Below are 21,698 nucleotides of genomic sequence, written 5' to 3'. Positions count from 1 at the left end.
TATTTTTACACAAACATTGCAGTACGAAAATATGTACACCATAACAAAACAACAAGATAAAATTTACTTTCATTATATCACGTGAGACTATTTTCAATCATTCAAAATGGCAAATTCAAAATCACCATATAAAGTACATCTTTATCTGCAAATCTAATAAACAGTTTAATACTGAAAGGTCTGATCAGTAGAATGGTGCAATTTCTTTGCGTTTAGTTTTGAACTACATGGAAGTATAGTAATTTACATGAAATATTTATTTCAGCATTGAGGTATTTTGAGTGACGTCATACATGGTTAGCTGGGCACAATGCTCGCAGTCTCATATTGACAAAATCTCTCATACATAAAATATTATTGTCCAATCTCTTATTTTCCTATTGTAAAAGTACAAAAAAAGTTCAAATTTTAAAAATAGTTCTTCATATCAACATTCTTGATTATTAACTCACTTCTTCGGAACAATTGGGAATGTAAAGTTTAGGTAAAGACACAAAACACTTCCTCAGCTCTCGCATCTTCTTCAAGTACGTCATATAAAACGCCAATGCAGTTGCAGTGTAGGAGAAAGCCTTTCATTAACGTCTTTCCAGCAAGAAAACTCAACGTTATTTGTATCGTCAACTAGGAAGATGCGACTCGAGAAGGAATCAATGCATCTCGGCTTGATGACGCATCCTCCTTTCTATTCTCAATCATGACAGGATTGCAATTGCAAAAATATTTTACTCTCCAACGGAACTCTGGTTTTGTTTTACCATGATCACACTTCCTATCCTAAACGTTCATATCAAAAGCAACATCGTTCAAACTTGGTAACTGGCTTCCATTTTTCTCATCGGAGATATTTTCACTCCGGCAAGTACTGTGTGATTCTGTTGTCGTAGAGATAAGCTTTCTCGTGATCACTTGATCCATGACGTCATAACAAAATGAATACAACTCCTATATAAACAACAGAAGCTTGGTTCACTGCAAAAACAAAATATTCCCTTTGCTTAGTCAGCGGTACCTCGGTCTCAATAAGCTTTGGTCGTTGAGTACGAAAGAGTTTTGCCGCCAAAAACACGTCCACATTTTGTTCATGTTCAATTTGATCGTACAGCGAGCTAACGAGACAAAACACACCAGCAGGACCGACTCCGTAACTAGGTAAGAAAGATATTCGTTGACTAATAGCGAACATGTAGAAAAAAGTACTTCAACAAGACGATGATTCATTAAATATGAGAAAGCAGATTATATTTGAAGATGAAACACCAAGCAGAAACTACTAACTATTACATTAATACCATTTCATAATAATCATAACGTCCTATCAGCATGGCTATCTTCTGACGGAGGGCAATGCATTTGATAGCTAGGTAAATCTTTAACTTACTCGCATATAACAATTAAAGGTTTATCGGAGTTCTCAGCCGTTCTGCTTTCTCTCACATGTTCAATAAAGTTAATCAATGCTGTTTTGTCCTTTGGTATACAACCAGAAGGCCAGTCATGATAGTGATAATGTGTTACAATATGGCCATCGCTAGTTTCCTAAAATAGTTGTCAGAGATTTTAACAGTCAACATGATAATCAACATCTGACGTCATCAGCAATAATAAACACATTAAAGTTTTAAATAATTATCGGCAATATAAGAAGGTAAAGGGAAGGTTTTTGGGTATGTATGAAGGGTGACGACAGAGGTGCAATGGGGATAGAAGAGGTGAAATGGTATCGCAAATGATTAGGGAAAGGGGGGAGGAGGATTACTAAGGATTACATGGCTTAAGTTAATACTCACAGACGAAAACAGCCTCAACTTTCTCACTGTAAATTTCTCATGGATTTCCTTTGATTCCAAATTGATTTCAAATCTTCCACACATCACAGGCTCGTCTTCGGTAGGCAAATCAGCGTAATCATCCTACGAAAATACATTCACGTGCATTTTGCTCTTACATGAAGAAGACTTGCTCTATGGCTTAAGGATAATTAAATACGTTTAACGGATACCTATGTGCGATAAAGACACCTATATACGGTTAAGATACTAAGTATGCTAAGATGTCTATGTCCGATAAAGATACGAGGTACGACAGAGATACCATGTGCGATAAATACACCATCTACGACAAAGTTACCCATTGCCTAATAACGATACCTACGTTTTATAAAGATAGCTATGTACGATAAAGATACTTATGTACGATAAAGATACCTTCTTCCATTGTTCGTCATCAAGTAACATGACAATATGTGAACTCTTCACAGCAGAGACCATGCGGTAAAAACATTCAGCGGTTTCTACCATGGGAGCTTGAGTCGCAATGAACTCTCGCTTCTTTATGAAACCCTTAAAATATCAAAGGAAATGTTGTTATGTAAGTGTATGTATTATGGTGTACATATACGATATTGATTTTTGTTTAACTAACGTCAATGTAACTTGCGTTTATGTAATCTGCTCCATCAACACCAAGAAGAAGAGGAAGTTTAACACGAGTTCTTTCAACTGTAGCAACAACAAACAAAAAAAAACAACAAAACATGTTAACATAAAATTAATTAATACTTAACTACCATCGCTCTCTTTTTAAAAAGCTACCTTGATAATTCGTTGTCATTACACAAAAGAAAGCGCTCACCGGGTAAAATATCCTTTCGTCGATTCTTTAAAAGATTGTAATGTTTCCTTCCAGCCCATTTGTGTTTTTCTAAATTCTTTGTATGATCAATATCCTACAATACGATGCAAGATATACCTTCGTGACTTGTTTTAAGAACGTTTTGTTCCAACAGAAACTTGAGAGTAACTGCTAAGGAAAAGCTACATAATTCTCACCTCGAACTCCCTCCTCAAAAGGCTTTTCTTGTGGCCAGGGCCAACAGCTCGCAGCGTCGCAAGACGAGTGTGAAATTCTTTAATAGGAATACTTGTGTCTCCAAATTTTATATACTCCAGCAGACAATCATGGATAAATATGTACTGACGCTGGGAAAATTTATGAAAAAAAATTCAATAAGTGAACAGGTAATTGAACGCAAATAGAACTTGAAAATGGTCACGCCTTCCACTGTATCTCTTCTTAGTTACCACATCTATCTACTGCTACCCCTTACACTATATCTCCCGAATCCAACCCTATGCCTCTGCAACCCCTACTACATCTAACCCACATCATTCCACTATATCACCCCTTTATTACCATATCTAACCCTACCCCAGGCCACCCGCTTCACCATATCATTTCATGTCACGTCTAAACTTACCCCTGCCATCCCTTCCATCATATCATCTCTGATCCCATCTAACCTTACCTAACCCCTGCCATCCCTTCCATCATATCATCTCTGATCCCATCTAACCTTACCTAACCCCTTGCCATCCCTTCCATCGTATCATCTCTGATCCCATCTAACCTTGCCTAACCTGCCACCACTTCAGAAATATCTTGTCAGACAGAAGACGAGAAAGACAAGAAAACAAATTTCAATAAAAAAGTGTTTTCAAACCTCTTCTTGAACTAAAGACATTCTTTGAGAACGTATGTGTACGAGATAATTGAAAACATCAACTGTTTTATCGTCATTTATCCTCTCCATCATGCTATCAATGACCATATATACCCCCGTGCGTCCCACGCCAGCACTGTAAAATAACAAATAAAATTTGATGATTGTCAGGAAATCTGAATTTGGGTCAAAGACTTCAGTTCGGTTTGTTCTACCTGCAGTGAACGACAAGAGGCCCAGCATCCGGGGGATTAGCCAGTTTTGAATGACGTATAAAAGGAAGTAAAGACATAGGATGAACGGGGACATCATGATCAGGCCACTCTGTGAAATGGAATTGTTGGATCTCTCGAGCTTTGTCTTCTTTACCCAACTAAACATGAAGTTATGAAAAAGATTGGTCTGTTCTCGAGTTAAAGATGAAGGCCCGGATGAAGTATTTAACTCCCGGGAATCAAATTTCAAAAATGGAAATCCGTGAAAATTTGTCGAAAACACACACTAATGGATAAAAAATAAAATTATATTCTTTTAAGAAGGAAGCCATCTGCACACGACGGGCAAAGCAGTTTAATCAATGCTTAGGAAAAAAAATTTGCATGATACAAAAATATTTCCTGTGAGCAGCGCTGCACATAAACGACTTAAAACACTTACATTGCCTTGTCATTAATGGCAACATTTTTTTTGTTTTTTTTTGGATAATCTAATAGTATACATCCTATATCTTCTGTTATAATTTTCTTACAATTGTCAAAATACCTTCTTCGACGCAACAGAAAGACGAAGTTTACGAACAACATAATTGGCAAAAATCTTTTCTTCTATTATCGTCACTACAAAGCAGCCGTATTTTGAAGATGCTTTATCTGGCCAATACTGCGAACATTTCATCTGAACAACAGAACATATACGCATTACTGTACCAAAACACCAAAATAGCATAATTGGGGAGCCCATATTCAAATGTTACAATCCGTGATCGCGATTGATTTCAATAGAAACTAATGAAGTAGAACATGCAATGCCCCCATCATCCATGATTAATCAGTTTTCGTCCCTGTTTATCTATTTACCTTCATTCGTTCAAATAAGCTGGTCACCATGACAATAACATACGAATTATTCTCATACACCATACGCCAGAAATCCGTCACAGTCTCAGGGAGCGGACCTAAAAGTGAAAAGAAGTCGGAGAGTTTTTACTGTGAAAAGGTATGCCCAATATTCTTTTTCTACCCCAGTCTAGCAAAAATGATGAAATTAAACATTCCTTTTCCGCACCAATTTCCCAAAATGCTAGACCAAAACAATCCCCAGTCTCCCAATCACATTATTCTCCAGTAAATTCAAATTGCAAGTGCGATTTTCGTTGGGAAATTCTCAATCAACATATTCAACCAAAGGTTTCAGAAAAGCTCAGATATAACAATGGCGATTGAATTTCCTGAGAAACATAACGGAGACATACCTTGTGCAGCAATATAGCCACGCGGAGATCGATAACTCTAGAGAAAATACAAATACACGAAAGTGAAACACGTTTCATGCTGTCAAGGTCCACGAATATATATTAAATAAATGCAATGAAAACATGCTCGAGTTCTCCATAAGAAGAACAGCCAAAAACTTCACCATCAACTGTTAAACTTGCCGAACATAGCAATTGAATATGTAAGTTAATTCTGTGAAGTGGCGCGGGTCCTACTAAACACCACTTTAAACACTGCTCGGGAAGAGAAGAAATACTGCCGCGGGAAAATAAAATGAATTGATAAGAAAATAATAAAACAAAATTGCCTCAAACATTGAAATATCTTTACAACATCATACTACAAACAACGACGTCATAAACACTTCCACTGAAACGTCATTCAGCTTTCATATACGCGGCTTTCCAAATTTCCAACAGCGAAATTTGTAGTTCTTGCCATTTTCGTTGACGAAAGTCAACCAACGTTAATTTAAAAACGTAAGTATAATGAAAATGGATAACGCCTTCTTTATCCAGGGGAGTCATTTTAATTTCAAAGGAAGTCTCGGACAGTCGGTGTTTAATAGGACCAAGTGATATTACACAAGTAAAAGACTTACGTCCACATAACTGGCGTTAACGTATACTGACTCAGGTTCATTGTCCACTTCACTAAGTTTCACTAAAGTATGGTCAACTGAAACGAAAGAAAATATGATTTGAACAACTGAGATGCTTTACACAGATATACAACAAGACCTAATAAGAAATTACACCTCTAATAAGAAATTACACCTCTAATAAGAAATTACAGGGCAATATACTTATCAAGCGATGTAAGAGACTCTTAAGAGATTGATTGGTATACATTATTTTAATTACACAGTTTAGTTTATTGATTTGCAATGGAAGATTCAAGCTTCAAAAGAAACTCACATGGTAAAATATCAGGATAACGGTTTTTCTTTGCATTTATACTTTTACTGCCTTCGTTGGTAGTTAGCTCTTGTTGCTTGTCTGTCTCATTTAAAAATTTCTTATTTCCAACAGACTATACAGAAAGAAAAAACACAAGAATATATCATGGTTGGAAATAGTTACTTCATCAGACCCTTCCTGAACTGCATCAATATGCATAGCGAAGGGAGTCGTACTAAACAATGCCCGAGACTACCCAGGAGGAGAGTAAACACTGCTCAGGAAAAGAAAATGATTGGCCGTTGATAAATAATAAGATAAAATCGTTCTTTTCTTTGTATGAAACCGTAATATGGATACGAAATGTGTCTAAACATAAAAGACGAACAATTCTGCAGTTTATTTTATATATAATTCAGCGCGAAGACTCAACACTGCCCAGGAGGAGAGTAAACACTGCCCGGAAAAAGAAAATGACTGTATAAAAAATATAAAATATAAAAAAAACCACAGAATTTTTCATATTTTATAATTGGACACATTTTGTATCCATATTACGTCTTCACACAAAGAAAAGAACGATTTTATCGCATTATTTATTAACGGGCAATCATTTTCTTATCTCGAGCAGTCCTTACTCTCCCGGGCAGTGTTTAGTATGGCCGTAGCTAAGTGTCGCTATAAGTTTGACAGTTTGTTGAACTCTACACTAAGATAATCATAGGCAATTTTGTGAACTTTGCCAGTATATGACAATGGCAGAAGTTCTTTGAATGTCAGAGATTCCCAATGCGCACTTTGAATTGATATAGTTATGAGAAAAATCATGATCGAAGAGTCACGACATAACATGATGTATAACTTTGTTGTGCTAACTATTACATCATTACAACACATCATACATTCATTCTTTAATGTTTAATAATTATTAAATTTAGTTTTCACACAATAAAAAATTATCAAGCATCAGTTTGATTATCTGCCCTTGACTTTTCGCAATGCCATGAAAATTTGTACCCGAAAATATCCGCTATAACAAAAACGACGATTCTTATAACCAAGTCAATGGTCCTACTCTAGAATAATGCTGTATATAACTAAGTTTATCCCACTAAATACAATTCTATCTTTGCATTCCTGCAGAAACCTTAATGAGGAGAAATTGAAAGTACAACTGTATTTGTAAAAGTTGCTATTATTGTAATCGTTAGAATCACCAAAATATATTTCTCTTGGTTTGATGATTACCTCGAATTCCAAAGAAAACTGGTAGTCTGAGTCGGCATGGAGGCGTTTTACATGACCTTCAAAGTCCAACAGTGTTATCGGATCAGCTTTGCAAATAACTAATGATGAAAAAATGAATTAAATGAAATCATCACTGAACTATTTACAAATCTGGAATGATAACTTCATCAATCCGAGAAAAGTTGGCAACAATTCAAGTCAAAAATAGCTGAAATGATGCAAGATTGACATTTTGTTCATTTAGTCAGTCTGCAATTCTCTTTATAATTAGAAATAAAAATTCTCACATTCTTCCCCTACTTGTTTGACCAAATGAAGGAAAACAAATTTTCACGTTTGATGAATAACACACAAGCACAGCAACAGCCATACCTTGCCGTCTGATACTTGACAGCCTTGCCCTGATTGGAAAAGATGTTTGAAGTGTGCATGTTATCAAATTGAAATACCGGTGATAACGAATCGGAAAAATTCAAACATTTTGAGCAGAAGCGAGACGACCTGAACATTAAAATGAAAAGAAAGTTTCGTAAGAAAATGTGCAGATTTAATGTATTATCTTCATTGGTTAATTGTAGTACCTTAAATACAAAGAGCAAAAGATCACGGCAAATAAAACAGCCAAGGCTGCCACGGAGACTAGGACATAAACTATCGTATAATTAGTTTTCATAACAATTGATGGTGTCGTGGCAGATGTTGTACTTGTCAAACTTGACAGACTTAAACTTCTAGATAGAGATGCGCTTTCTTTCACTGATAAACCTCTTGGCGTGGTATGTGATGACATCAATATAGATGCTGTACTTGACAAAGCTGATAGATTGCTGCCAATTGATAGAGGGATGGTTTTTTCTATTGATGAATTTCCTAATGTTGGTGATGGCAACAATAAAGATTTTGAACTGGAAAAACTTGTTTCATTACTAGGATCTGTACGTACTAGATGAAGATAGAAATTGAAGGAGATGAATAGAAGTTCAATATCGTCAACTTAAAGGTTGAAGATCAGCATCTTGGTTAGTATTTTACCTTTACACACTTAACAATTATCAAGTTTAGTCCAGTTCTGGGAAAGACTGTTGGTTTTGGCTGATGTTTAACTTGAAAACCTCTGCAATAATCAACACCAACAGTCCTTCTAAGGTCTGGACTGACCTGGCCGATATACATCTACAAACAAGTCATGATACAGACAGGTTCGAAACTTTTTTATTTCTTACCGTAGGAGCTCCTCGAATACTACATAAATTAATCACAACGTATGAAATTCTTATTTAAAATGAAAGTAAAATTGAATTGCAAAAAAATTGCAAATAAAATTTTCTATGTAACGAGAATGAAACAATCAAAGATTTCTGCGAGAAAGTTTCAACAAAAGCAGTTAATTGAAGGGGAAGTCACTTTATCATTAAAATTTGAAAAGTAATTGTTATATTATTATGGAAATGGGGAAATCTCAAAACCAAAATACAATCATCGATTCAAGAATTCCTAATGCATTGACTTGTAATCAAAGTTTTGTTAACATAATAATTGCAATTATTTTATTTCGACATCATGTCAATTCTGGTTCCCAGAATAAAAAAGTTTCTAGTAACTCTAAACAATGATGTTTGCTTCCTGCTGCAATAGCCTTCCAAAGGAAAGGCGAAAGTGAGTTCAGGACTGGAGAACACTTTGGATGAAACACATTTAAAAATAACGGCGCGAATCAAACATAACTTACCAATTATAGATAGCGTGTCGGCAAAAGTTGTAAATAAAATAAGACAATACACTACTAACAGTACACAAGTTCCTTGTTTTACTCCACGTCGAACGCAGGTCAAATCCATTTTTTTCAAATTCAAACACCTTTGTCTGCCTTCGCGTGAGGTATTAAGGTTTCAAAGTCGATGAACAAACGTTGTCCATGTCGGAAACGATGAAAAGTGTTTCTTTTTCGCGTACACTTCCTCCCACTGTCAGGCAAGCCAAGGTAACGATAATATTTGTACACAAACACATTTGACGTTTTCTATCATCGTTGTTGGTAGATGGTTCGTTAATATTATTATTATTAAGCTTGTGAACGAAGCTTCAATTTGATTGGTCAAACTCAAAACTCCAGGGGGAAAACATTTAAATTTAGGACTTTCCTGGGGGGTGCACGCACATATATTGTAACCAGTGTTGAAAGTTTCAAGCATTGATGGTTTCAAGTTCCAAGTTTCTTTATTCAAGAACTGTTCGTGTAAATCATATGGATATTGAAGACGAGCTCGGCAAGTGAAGTCAGTGTAAACACTACCCAAGATAGAATGTGTACTGACAAGAAATATTTGAAAAAATGGAAGAAATGGAAGTGTGAACAATTTGGAACAATCAATATAAATTGTTGGGGCCTTTATTTTACTGTAATTGAAGAAGCCCTCCAATTATGTATGAAGAACACATTTAATTATTTAAATAAAAGCATCTTCATTGAGGCTTAAATTCAGTTATGACGTCATAGATAGCTTTCGCACCTCGATTAATTTAAAATTTAAATTTACGTCGCGTTTATCAACAATACTTTCGCTCGAAACAAAGATATACATCGTTTTGTTTTTTAGTAACTGATTGCATGAACTCCATGTAGAATTCTGTATCGAAAATATTCATATTTCTAATTTCAAGAAGACACGAAAAAACGCTGAAACTGAAAGCAAAGTGATTGACGTACACAGTTCGACTAATCGATTTGGAGAAGATCACATATCATAGTGCGAACAACTGTCAGACTTAACAAGCTGAAAGATAACTGTCTTTAACGACATTAACGGCTATTGATCCACAACCATCAAAACAATTGATCGAGTACTCAGTGACCATGAATCCTAGTCATTTTGGGAGTATTTTCGTCTTCGTGATGCTCATATTTGCCTTGGATAGTTTCGGCACAGCGGAAGCAAGTTGCCCTGAAAAGAGCAATTCCTCTTGTAGTGAATGTGTCGGCTTAAAAGACAACTGTTTTTGGTGCTCAACAACTCGCAAATGCGCGGTGTACGATCCGAAGAAAGGCAGCAGTCAGAAAGACTGTCCTTCATCGAAAGCTTACTACAAACAGTGCTACGTTTCTGGCAATCTTTTGATCATTATAATTCCTTGTGTCGTTGGTGGGCTCCTTTTGATTATTGGCTGTACCATCTATTGTTGTTGCTGTCGAAAGTGTTGTGGAAAGAAGAAGCAAGGGATGTTTGACAAGGAAGACAAGAAACTGAGGAAGGAAAGAAATGAACGTCGCCATTTACAAGACAGCCGTAAAGCGGAGAGGCAAGCCAGAAACGAAGAAATGCGTTTGAAATACGGTTTGAAACAACCAAGCGGCGATTCTAGGTATCAGAGATTGGAACCCTGAAACTAATAAAATCTCATTCATTTTTGTTCGGACATACCTTATGATGTAAAATATTATCGTATATTTAAATACAAACAGGGAAATTTACATTTTCATTTTGCGCACACGGCAACAAGAATGTATCGACAGGAAGAAAAGCGATGATTTCATTGGAGCGTGACGACACAACATTTGAACCAAGCCAAAATTGTATGAAATTCATGGAACAATTCTTGTTTTCGTTTGTTTGTTAAATGGGAATTTTGCCGCATTGAAACTAACACAGATATTTATGTAGAAATAGAATGAATTAAGAATCAGAAAACGTGTTTTGGTAACATCATTTTCTTTTCCATAACTTCCTTCATCTGCAGGGGGCATTGGCTTTCAATTTTGTTTGAAGCATTTCGACCTGGTTAAAATTTTATCTTTAACCATTCTGATGATTGTCACCGACACATTTGTCGCTTGAATAGTTAAGCAATTTTTTAATAAAACAGTAAACGAGAACACGGGTCAAATAGCAAGAGTTCGATAGCGGAAACTTCCTATAATCAACAGTTTGATTTTGTACAGCATGTTAAAATCTTCAAAATGTGTAAAATTACTCGCATAAAACAGAATTGTCCTTTTCGTGCAGATAACTTTATTTATATATGTATAAAAAGTTGGTTTTAAATATAAGAAATTTCGAGTACTATAGCTTTTCAGTTGATTCCAGTCAAATAATAAGTTATTTAAGAACTAAGTTTTAATCGTTTTCTTGTTTCTTCTTTGTGTTAAAAACTACATCATTTTTGAGCGTGTTTCATTCACGAAGGATGCGGCAAAAATTGTGAGGATATGCACAAACGCAAAGATGGAGAACCTAAGCGTAGATGTTGCATGTCGGTCGCATTGAGTCACGTGATAAAATCGCACTAGGCCAGGAGGGGGTCGGGTTACATTTGATCCATGACGTCACCTTCCCCAAGGGGTTTTAAACTTATCTGTGACGTGATTAAATATCTTCGTTAAGGTAGCGTTATTTGGGTTCTGGCTGTCACGAAAAACGTCGTCGTAGAGTTTAAGAAACATGCCACGAACACATTCGAGCTTCGTCTTCCTTATTGACTCCTCGTTCACTTCTTCACAACTAAAACAACAGAGAATACGCGAGTAAAATGAATAATAAAGTAAATGGTTTTAGCCCGGAAGTATCGTTACATGTTTCTAGATGTAGATGGTCCAGGTTAGTTAAGTCCTGAGAAGGACTGTTGGTGTTGATGTTGATGTTGATTGACGATTCGACAACCCTAGCGGTAGTCAACATCAACAACATTCCTTCTCATGACTCTAATAACTTGGACATCCATACATCCACAAACATGTAAATTGAATAATGTTGACGTAAAGGGTATTTAGTTTAGCACTAGCTGGTCATGCACGAATACAAACCGCAGCATATTTCTGTTCTTTAAAAAACGTATGGTAATATTAATCTCATCAAAAAAAGCCTTGGTTTACATTTGTGGAGGAGAACCATAATTATGGAGTAAAAACAAGTAAAATATAGAAAACACTTAAAAATTTTAGTAACTTACGAACTGAGACTGCTAGTATGGTCATGTTTATCGACATTCGAAGGACCGCCATAACTACCATTTGTACTGCAGCAACTTCCCGAGTCAGAAACAATCTGCCAGCTGCCCGCATTTAAGGAGTTCGAACGCTGCACCTAAAGACAAGCGGGAATGAAAAAATGTCTCAGAAAAATCATCACGACGTGCATTTCATTACTAGGTTCACGTCTCGCGATACATAATGTTGAACTATTTACTTTCTTCTGCAAACAAATGCAGACTCAACACGAGACTAATGTAGGAGGAATCTGTGTTTCAGTTCAAAACATCTGCACTTATTCTTGTTTTAGATGACTGCATGATTTTCATTAAACAAGAAATTCAATGCACTTATTAGCTAACACAACGAAACACTTACATTATTTCTTAAAGAATTATTACCAGTTGGAACAGGCAATGGTGTTGAACCATTTTGATGATGAGACTCCACGTCTGGATTATGACAAGCTGTTAAGGTATCTGAGCTATAAAAGAACGGAGTGTAAGGAAGAACTTTGACTGAAGAAGACACAGTAAAATACCTTGAACTAGTTTCATCAAAATTCTCGTTAACAACACAAACGTGTTCATCTTCATCAGGAGAGATACGCGCCTCGCTATTGCAATCGCCGTTAGCGTAATCTACACGAAGAAATAAGCCAAAATCTCATACAGTATTTCATCACATGGTTAAAGATTAGCATTGACTGTTGATTGCAAAGATGAACTCACTGGGTGAATTGTATTTTGATGGCTTTTATAAAAAAATTCCACCTGTTAACTATCGCGGAGAATAATATAAACGGTGTGTAAATATGTTCAATGACATTTTCATTGTAAATAAAAAAATTAACCAAAATGACGGCCATTACGTAACTTTCACATGAAGAATATGTTAGTTTAAATTTCGTTAAAACTCGAGTACGTAGTAGAATATGAACGCTGACCAGTAGATGATGCAGTGTCAAATCTTTCGCTTTCTTTTCGCGAACTGAACATTTCACATTCATTGGAAAACCTACAAAACGAGAGAAGAAAATTTAAAATGTCAATACATTTTTGATTAGCGAAAGGGGAGCAAGGTAAAAAAGATGAAATTTTACCTTTCGAATTTAGCGTATGAATATAGGTCGTCCGTGATGTAGTGTAGAAAATGAAAACAGAAAAAGAACACCTGAAATTGAAAATGGACTCGTTAAACATAGTTATTGAAGGATAATTTAAAATAAAGAGGTGTCAATATATGAACAAAATAACAGCTTTACCGGCTATTAAATTCAGAAGATGATGTTTACGATTTGAGATCATTTGATTTCGGTTAAAAACATGAATCTTTTTATGAATTTGTCATTAAGAATACTTTGAAACAAAGTAGGGCATTTACTGGAGTACTGAACAGTTCAAATCCTTTTTTAAACTTTTGACAGTTGAATCTAGACATAGATAGGTATGACACAGATTTCTGTTGCCAGTAAAACTAAAGTTCTGTTAGTTTGATTATTCTTCCATTGAAGGGAATACTTAAAATGACAGTGGACTTTTTAAAACAGTTAAGCCATATCTCTCTTCGTTCAAGTTTTGTGATGTTCGATTTGAAAATCCACATTGCATTACGTAATATTATTAAGAATATTTGCTTATAGCTATGTCACATGAACCAGACAGAGTTTCTGTCGCTATAAATTGTTTTTGGCATAAAATTCCGCATAGGTATTTCATTCAAAAGTTGTCAGGGAACTTTAAAGGATATTTATAAATTTACAGCAACTTTTTACGAAATGTGACATTACTTTCAGTTTAACAAGAAACCAAAGATACATCACAGCACCAACATATCGTAAACAATAATGGACAATGGCAAAATATTTGTTGTTCTAAATGGTAAACCCAACAACTAGAAACGCTACTGTTTAAAAGCTTATGCAAAATTGCAGGTGTATTGATTGGCAATACTTTTACAACAACAAGATACTTCAATAAGTACCTCTTCATCCCTTTGCATCCTGTCGCTCAAATCATGACTAAATACAATGAAATGTTTCTCGTCATTTTCTCCACTAATAAATATTTTTATTATTTAAGAAAACACAAACCCGAACAAAAGCCAATCGTAAGCAATCGTCAAGTACAAAATCTCTAACGCATTTAAAGACTTGTGGATTACACCATCCTAAAACAAAGAGGACAAATTTATACAGACCAACGAAGACGATGCACGACAAATGATCTTAGAGTTATTCAAACTTACCGCCCAAAGGGACAATCTCAATAATGCAATGAATAAAGGCGTCCTATCCCATCCAGAAATACAATGAACTAAAATGCCATCGTTGTCTAAAGTTGTTTAAAATACGTATTGAAAACTATTTCAACTGCACACGTAGATAGTTCTTTTCAGGAAGGTGTAAATGGTTCACAAGTGGTGGTGATAGTACATGGTTCTTTTCAAGAAGGTCTAAATGGTTCACAAGTGGTGGTGATAGTACATGGTTCTTTTCAAGTGATTTAAATGGTTCACAAGTGGTGGTGATAGTACATGGTTCTTTTCAGGAAGGTCTAAATGGTTCACAAGTGGTGGTGATAGTACATGGTTCTTTTCAAGAAGGTCTAAATGGTTCACAAGTGGTGGTGATAGTACATGGTTCTTTTCAAGAAGGTCTAAATGGTTCACAAGTGGTGGTGATAGTACATGGTTCTTTTCAAGAAGGTCTAAATGGTTCACAAGTGGTGGTGATAGTACATGGTTCTTTTCAAGTGATTTAAATGTTTCACAAGTGGTGGTGATAGTACATGGTTCTTTTCAAGAAGGTCTAAATGGTTCACAAGTGGTGGTGATAGTACATGGTTCACAAGTGGTGGTGATAGTACATGGTTCTTTTCAAGTGATTTAAATGGTTCACAAGTGGTGGTGATAGTACATGGTTCTTTTCAAGAAGGTCTAAATGGTTCACAAGTGGTGGTGATAGTACATGGTTCTTTTCAAGAAGGTCTAAATGTTTCACAAGTGGTGGTGATAGTACATGGTTCTGTTCAAGTGATTTAAATGTTTCACAAGTGGTGGTGATAGTACATGGTGGTTGTATTCAAGTGATTTAATTTGGAGGTGCAGCATTCATGCATCATCTTTAAGAAACCTGCTTTGAACATTCACTCGAAAGTAATTGAAAATAAACGACAATAATTTAGATGAATTTATCACCAACTTACTCTCTAATATCGTTTTTATTAGAAGGAGAAAATAGTTTTGAGTCAAAGTCGCGAGGTCCCATCTCTAGAGCACAAAATAAATCAATTCAAGGCTAATTAAATGCGCAAAAAATATTAATAATACTAAACGATATTAACACCATTTTGTTAGGTACAGTCTTAAGTTATTAATATCACATAATCTATGACATAAAAAAATATACTCAGAGGAAGAAAAGCTCATTCTTGAACTTGTTATTCAAGGAAACAAAAACGATACAATTTTCAAATAGTTATATTTTGAGTTCAAGATGAACGTTTTTCCGAAGAATATTTAAATGGTGTAGAAGCGTTGAATGATGCAAGGTCAATAATTGACGCCAATACCGCGCTCACTAGTAATACTGGTACCGAGTACTCGTTAATCACATGACTAATGAGATTTGAGATTTACCGATAAACTGCAAACAGCTCCTGATCAATGTGATGGATTATGATTCAGGAGATTGGTCCATCCAACGGCTTACCTGATACTGCTCCCATTCGCAATCTACAAGTGATTCAATCTCACGCGGTAGATTTAAATCCGCGTCAACGTAATCTTGATCCCAATCAAAATGCGCTTGCTCAGAGATATAATCTTTCGTTTTTAACACCTTGAAGAATTCACAACCTACAAAATTTGTAGTTTAAAAGATTCGAGTGAACAAGATTTTCATTAGATGAAATTTCATTTGAATTGAATCATTCGCGTAATAGGAATTCAGGGTTGCATCTGAACGGAACAACCTGTTTCTTAAACCTGTTTCAATAAAGACATGTATATCACACCTGGGTAAGGTATGCAACAAAGGCAAAAGTCTTCATAACGGTTTTCCTTATCAACTTTTTCTGATGATGTTACTCTAGAAAAACAAATGACTTTTTTTTAAACGAAGTGATGAATTAACAGGCAAAGAAGATCAAAGTTGTAGAAGAAAAGTACAGAATTCAAATAATAAAATGGAAGTTATGATAACAGTGCGACCAACAGTCTTCAAAGGTTGGATTTTTAAAATTTTCAGGTAGTGATTAACAACTTTCTTTGAGTTAAGTTATAACTCAACACATGCTAAATACAAATTGTTACAAAAAGAGACAATCTTACCTCATGCCATATTTCACCTTCTTGTTTTCAAGCATCAAGTCAAAAATATACTTTACACGCAACGTTTTAAGAAGTTGAATGTCCTGAATTCGAGATCTGTGTAGCAAATCCCATTCGCTAATGTCAAGGAAAAAGCATCTGATTTTTTCAATTGTTTGAAAGCCCACAAGAATTATAGTAATCATATTCAAGATGGCAACATAACACTGCATTACCCATAAATAGATTTTCATATTTTAGAAGGGGTGCATCATTAATTTTTTTCCAAGTGGAAGTGATCCAGTGAGGAATTCACAAATCATAAAACAATACCAAACAAAGAAAATTTTCGGTTTCTAAGGGCATTTGAATAATCACTCAAGAGAGTGTGACGCGTGGAAAAACTATGCATAACATTGTGAACTATTTGATTGGGCAAAAGCCGAACGGGCTGATCAAAATGTTTTAAGAGGGGTCAGCAACTTGCTTAGGAGATGTAATATTGATACATACTGTAGGGCAAAAACCTTAAAAATTCACACTATGTACCAACCTTTCTTCTTCAAGAGCAGCTGTATCATCATCTTCAGGTAATATTGGTGCTATGAAAAAAAACCAAACATAAATGAACTAGAACTAGAACAATACATCACTGTGCATTACCACAATACATACAGGAAAATAAAAAATTTAATCCTGAACGTCCATATATTTCAGCTAAACTCGATATTGTTGCTGAACGGCAAATGTTCTAGATGAGGATAAATATTGATAACTTAATCAAGAAATGATCAGATCAAGAGATAAGCATAAGTGGTGAGAGAGGCATTATTATAAAAATAACATTGCATACCTTTCCATCAAAGGATATCACAGGAACTACAAATCGAGATCGACATCTTGCTAGTCGAGCTCTGACACTAAGAGGTCTTAGTTGGCTCACATTATTCATTTTCTCGCTATGAGAGAAAAGACACGATCAACATAGTAGAAGAATTTGAACTTATATTAATGCTTGTACCTTTTTCTTGAAGAAGAAGAATCTTCATGACATATTTCTGACTCAATGATTATGATTTTCTGTGGATAGTGACCACACAATTCTCCATTATCATTCATCAAAACCTTATATACAATCAATAAGTGCCAATCAAATAAGATGAATATTCACTTTTCCCTACTCTATCAAAAGCATTGATGAAGAACTTATTAATGTTTGAGGTATTTTCAAACATATATTAGCACTCTGTAAACATGACGACAGGTGTACAGTTAACTTGTTTTCAATACATAGTTCAACATTAGCTAGTTCATTCACTCCATTCCTGTTAAAAATTCACCATAACTCCACATAAAAAACGGATTACAAGAAATTACACTAATTGCTTCAGGAAATTCATAGAAATACTTGAAACGATAATAAAACGATTGAAAATCTACAACATTCACGGTGAAATTTGTTGTCTAATAAAAATGACTGCTAAGGACAACGTGTCAACTACGCGTTTACTCACGGAAATCTCGTAATCTTTCATGAACAGATCAACACATCGATCTAATATTCTAGCAGCCTAGGAGGAATCAAAGAAACAACAATTGTCAAACTATTTCCTGTCAGAGTTGTTGAAGCAATGAAACCACAACAAACTTTTTCGTCGGAGCTGCTCGCGGAATACGTCTGCTTGGAGAAATGCAAGAGAAGATCGCTAAGATCTTTCTGCACAATGTCCTCTTCTAGGTTCATCGCATAATGTTCGAAACAAGAAGCAACCAAGACCAAACTGCACGAGCGGAAAATGCGACTAGACTATCTCCGTCGAGGAAGCAACTATTTATAACATTCTTCAATAAACTTTCGATGACGTGTTTCCGATTTCACCGCAAAAAAAATACCTCGGTATAGTCTATCGTATAAATTCCTTTATATTTTACTTTCTTTTGCAATTTTGGCACATGAAAAAGTTTAACCATGAAATTTGACAAAGTAAGTGTATATTTACAATAATGTAAAAAAACTTGCACACGATGCACATGGGCAAAATCATCGCCACAATTGATTTTCGCCACACATGCACAGCATTCAAATAATGACTTTAAGTCAATTGAAGCGTTACCTGATGGCAAATTGTCGAGAAAAAACTGCGACCCCTAAGGATATAATTAAACACAATAGAAATTTCACTTTCGATTATAAATTGAGCTATCATCACTATCTATTTCCAAGGCTTTTTGCTGGATGTCGTTGAACTAGTTGATAAACGACTGCGATTACTGGCCACAGATGAACGACTACTGGAAACCCTAGAGCTCATTCGACCTGTTAAAAAAAGCAGAAGTTCCATCCATTACTTCAAATGCGTACACGTCAACATAGCAGTGAAATTCAAGAGCGGCTCAAAAACGAGAAAAATTTGTTGCCTAGAAATCGAATAGCAACATAGAAATTAAAAACAATCTGATTGAAGATTACATCCCAATTATCCCCTTACTGCTGTATTAAACTCAAGCATGAATATTTTTTGAAACGCACTATTTTACCGTTTTGTTTATAACTGCTCAAAGGTTCAGGAAGAATTGAAACATGATGAGTAGACCAATAATCAACAAACGCATTGTCGTTTTAGCACTATGAGCTGGTTATAAATCTTACTGGAAAAGAAATGACGGCAAGGAGCTAGTCTACTGTTGAAAGGATTAAATCCTCATACACTAGAGCATTAACCTTTGCCTTCATGAGGCAGTTAAGACTAACTGAACACCAGCAGAAGATACAATACGCTTCCAATGGATTTTGGCTGATGGCGGATACTTTAGTGATGACTTGAATATGGTTGATGTGCTCGAACATAATTATCTCCAAACTTCAAACCTTTGGTTTTGTAATGAAAGGGTGAACTTATTCTAGTCTAAAAAATAAACGCTCTCAATCCGAAAATTGTCCAGTTCTTTCATCCCTTGGCCCGACTAAGACGTTACTGACGTTGTTTCTGCTTAACAAACCGTTTAGTTGCTACAAGGAAACCGACAGTTATCCATTTGCATTTACGAGTCTTTGCGATGTTGCTCTGCATGGTTGCTGTAACACCAATATATTGTACTATTTTGTGCGACGTTGACTTGAGGTCTTAAATCTGTTCTCTTCGGCAATCTCCTCTAGACTTCCATCATCTTAAATGATTGTAAATTGTTTCCAACAACACCGTGCCTTTCGGTCACATTATGCCCTTCTGGCCGACTTCCTTTTAAGATGTTTGGATACAAAACTCTGTAAGCAATCTGTTCTTTACACGTTGATCCTTTTTTCTTCTTCTATCTTTATGAAATGCATCAATGATTCTTTCCAGCAGATCAGTATGATCTGAGGTCCTTTCTCATGATTGCAGTTACATGTTTGTCGATGTATGGATCGTCCGGGTTAGCAGAGTCCTGAGAAGGACTGTAAGTGTTGATGTTGACTGACGTTTTGACAACCTTAGCTGTAGTCATGTTCAGAGTCACTATAAGTAGACTGAAACGACAGTCACCATCAATACTAACACAACTAACCTGAACGATTAAAAACTACAAACATGGAACGATACTCCCGGGTTCAAACCATTTACTTTAATTGCAGTTACAACAGACTATGCTCATAACATAAAGTTGGAAAGGCCCATTTTTCACATGGATTGCCCAGTTCGAATGTTCTGTTATTCTCGATAGCAAAACCAACAACAATATACTTATTTTTGAGCTTCACCTGTTGTTGTATATTAAATTTCCTATCCTACAAGAGACACTCGCCAATCAATTATTTTTGAGGAACAACAATATCTTTTCCAATCATCTCATCAAGCCATAACACATTACCCTCCACTGCAAGCTATCAGTCCAACCACCCTCCCCCCACAAACTTGAAAGCCATAGCACATTACCCTCCAATGCAAGACTTAAAAGCTATCAGTCCAAACACCCTCCCCTCCACAAACTTGAAAGCCATCACACCAACCCCTCCCCCCCACTCCAAGCATGGTTGTATAATCCAACATCCAACAAAAACACATTTTCTAGCGGCAGATATCAAAGTTATATAACTTACTGTTGTTTTCTTGCTTCAATAATTCTTCATTGAGTCGTTCTTGTATTAGTTCTAAGTCTACGTATTTTTTTGTCAGGGAAAATAAACAGTTGAAGAAGGTTACACAGACTAAACACTTAAATAATGAAACAGAGATTTTGTCGTGGTGACAAACTTAAAGATGGATTTCAAAATAGCAAATACCATGGTGAATGGTGATAATAACAATGTAATAGTTCTTAAAAGAACTGTTTTAACCAAAACACTAACCAAACAATTCAAAGGAACCGTTATTTACAGCTAGAAAATAACCGTTATTCTAGCTGTAAATAACGGTTCCTTTGAATTGTTGGGTTAGTGTTCTGGTTAAAACAGTTCTTTTAAGAACTATTACATTGTTATAAAGTAAATGGTTTGAACCCGGGAGTATCGTTATATGTTTGTAAATGATGATCGTCCAGGTTAATAAAGTCCTGAGAAGGACTGTTTTTGTTGTTTTTGACTGACGTTTCGACAACCTTAGCGGTAGTCATCTTCAGAGTCAAATGAGGAGTAAACGTCAGGTTAGCCGTATTTGTTGTCTGGTTCTTACGTCATTGTATTGTGTGTACAGGAAATGTATGTACACACAATACAATGACGTAAGAACCAGACAACAAATACGGCTAACCTGACGTTTACTCCTCATTTGACTCTGAAGATGACTACCGCTAAGGTTGTCGAAACGTCAGTCAACAACAACAAAAACAGTCCTTCTCAGGACTTTATTAACCTGGACGATCATCATTTACAAACATATTACATTGTTATTATCACAATTCACCATGGTATTTGCTATTTTGAAATCCATCTTTAAGACTAAGCACTGTAAACTGACATAGCGCTTACAACTTAACAACGTGTTTCAACTCAACGTAATCGACAAGGACATCTTAGTTATTAAAAATGAGTCGATTTTTTCTCCACTTCAAACTAAAATATTGCCAAAACTTGCATCATTCAAAATCAGTTTTATATAGGATACGAGTTCTTGAGAAAAACTCCCAATGTGAGCCGTCGGGCGCTAGATATGTCAGCGGTCCTTTTTTTCCAGCACGTCTTGCTGATTGCGGTGATAGCATACAGGACTGTGGTAGTTTACCAGTAATAAAACCCTCACAAAACCGCTTGTATATAACTTTCATACCTTAATAAACAAGAGGTCGATACAAACCTTGATAGATCT

At 35.6% G+C, this 21,698-nt stretch overlaps 3 protein-coding genes across 4 annotated transcripts; 1 reads left to right on the top strand and 2 right to left on the bottom strand.

The window, feature by feature from the left end:
* Positions 1 to 146: 146 nt before the first annotated feature.
* Positions 147 to 9,182, bottom strand: LOC124433956 (receptor-type tyrosine-protein phosphatase alpha-like). Its single transcript, XM_046983825.1, has 19 exons — positions 8,872 to 9,182; positions 7,724 to 8,084; positions 7,515 to 7,643; positions 7,143 to 7,240; positions 5,913 to 6,027; positions 5,597 to 5,673; positions 4,974 to 5,010; positions 4,579 to 4,676; positions 4,265 to 4,396; positions 3,718 to 3,875; positions 3,503 to 3,638; positions 2,832 to 2,981; positions 2,635 to 2,728; positions 2,425 to 2,501; positions 2,208 to 2,342; positions 1,791 to 1,913; positions 1,382 to 1,539; positions 1,013 to 1,148; positions 147 to 945 (listed from the first exon to the last, which is right to left on the bottom strand). Exons 8-19 carry the CDS (start codon positions 4,639 to 4,641, stop codon positions 778 to 780), a joined length of 1,530 nt encoding a protein of 509 aa, XP_046839781.1. The 5' UTR covers positions 4,642 to 4,676; positions 4,974 to 5,010; positions 5,597 to 5,673; positions 5,913 to 6,027; positions 7,143 to 7,240; positions 7,515 to 7,643; positions 7,724 to 8,084; positions 8,872 to 9,182; the 3' UTR covers positions 147 to 777.
* A 494-nt stretch (positions 9,183 to 9,676) lies between these two features.
* LOC124433785 (pituitary tumor-transforming gene 1 protein-interacting protein-like) lies at positions 9,677 to 10,832 on the top strand. The gene has a single exon (XM_046983572.1). The coding sequence runs from the start codon at positions 9,997 to 9,999 to the stop codon at positions 10,522 to 10,524; it is 528 nt and encodes a 175-aa protein (XP_046839528.1). The 5' UTR covers positions 9,677 to 9,996; the 3' UTR covers positions 10,525 to 10,832.
* A 300-nt stretch (positions 10,833 to 11,132) lies between these two features.
* LOC124433782 (myotubularin-related protein 14-like) lies at positions 11,133 to 18,233 on the bottom strand. 2 transcript variants are annotated; one of them, XM_046983569.1, is made up of 19 exons: positions 18,065 to 18,233; positions 17,931 to 17,987; positions 17,438 to 17,541; positions 17,270 to 17,375; positions 17,092 to 17,167; positions 16,970 to 17,018; positions 16,438 to 16,575; positions 16,122 to 16,195; positions 15,818 to 15,963; positions 15,312 to 15,375; positions 14,353 to 14,438; positions 14,198 to 14,274; positions 14,089 to 14,125; positions 13,208 to 13,278; positions 13,052 to 13,122; positions 12,647 to 12,746; positions 12,484 to 12,589; positions 12,087 to 12,220; positions 11,133 to 11,638 (listed from the first exon to the last, which is right to left on the bottom strand). In XM_046983569.1, the coding sequence occupies exons 1-19, from the start codon at positions 18,158 to 18,160 to the stop codon at positions 11,464 to 11,466; spliced, it is 1,767 nt and encodes a 588-aa protein (XP_046839525.1). In that variant the 5' UTR covers positions 18,161 to 18,233; the 3' UTR covers positions 11,133 to 11,463. The 2 variants fall into 2 exon arrangements, with proteins under 2 accessions (XP_046839525.1, XP_046839526.1); XM_046983570.1 differs by having other exon boundaries at positions 16,438 to 16,554.
* Between the last annotated feature and the right edge of the window lie 3,465 nt (positions 18,234 to 21,698).

The sequence above is a fragment of the Xenia sp. Carnegie-2017 genome, unplaced genomic scaffold (assembly GCF_021976095.1).
Source record: "Xenia sp. Carnegie-2017 unplaced genomic scaffold, XeniaSp_v1 HiC_scaffold_14, whole genome shotgun sequence".
Classification (NCBI taxonomy): Eukaryota; Metazoa; Cnidaria; class Anthozoa; order Malacalcyonacea; family Xeniidae; genus Xenia; species Xenia sp. Carnegie-2017.
Note: the sequence above shows the minus strand (reverse complement) of the source record. Positions and strands in the feature narration are given on the sequence as shown.

Bases quoted from the DNA above. Each gene is read 5' to 3' on its own strand.
- LOC124433956 (XM_046983825.1), bottom strand. From the start codon at position 4,641: ATGGTGTATGAGAATAATTCGTATGTTATTGTCATGGTGACCAGCTTA. The intron at 4,397-4,578 runs GTAAATAGATAA...TCTGTTGTTCAG, and splicing joins GCTTATTTGAACGAATGAAG to ATGAAATGTTCGCAGTATTG. The intron at 2,982-3,502 runs GTTTGAAAACAC...AAATTTTCCCAG, and splicing joins TGTCTTTAGTTCAAGAAGAG to CGTCAGTACATATTTATCCA.
- LOC124433785 (XM_046983572.1), top strand. From the start codon at position 9,997: ATGAATCCTAGTCATTTTGGGAGTATTTTCGTCTTCGTGATGCTCATA.
- LOC124433782 (XM_046983569.1), bottom strand. From the start codon at position 18,160: ATGAACCTAGAAGAGGACATTGTGCAGAAAGATCTTAGCGATCTTCTC. The intron at 17,019-17,091 runs GTATGTATTGTG...TTTTTTTCATAG, and splicing joins ATTAAATTTTTTATTTTCCT to CACCAATATTACCTGAAGAT. The intron at 14,275-14,352 runs GTAAGTTTGAAT...TCTTTGTTTTAG, and splicing joins TGAGATTGTCCCTTTGGGCG to GATGGTGTAATCCACAAGTC.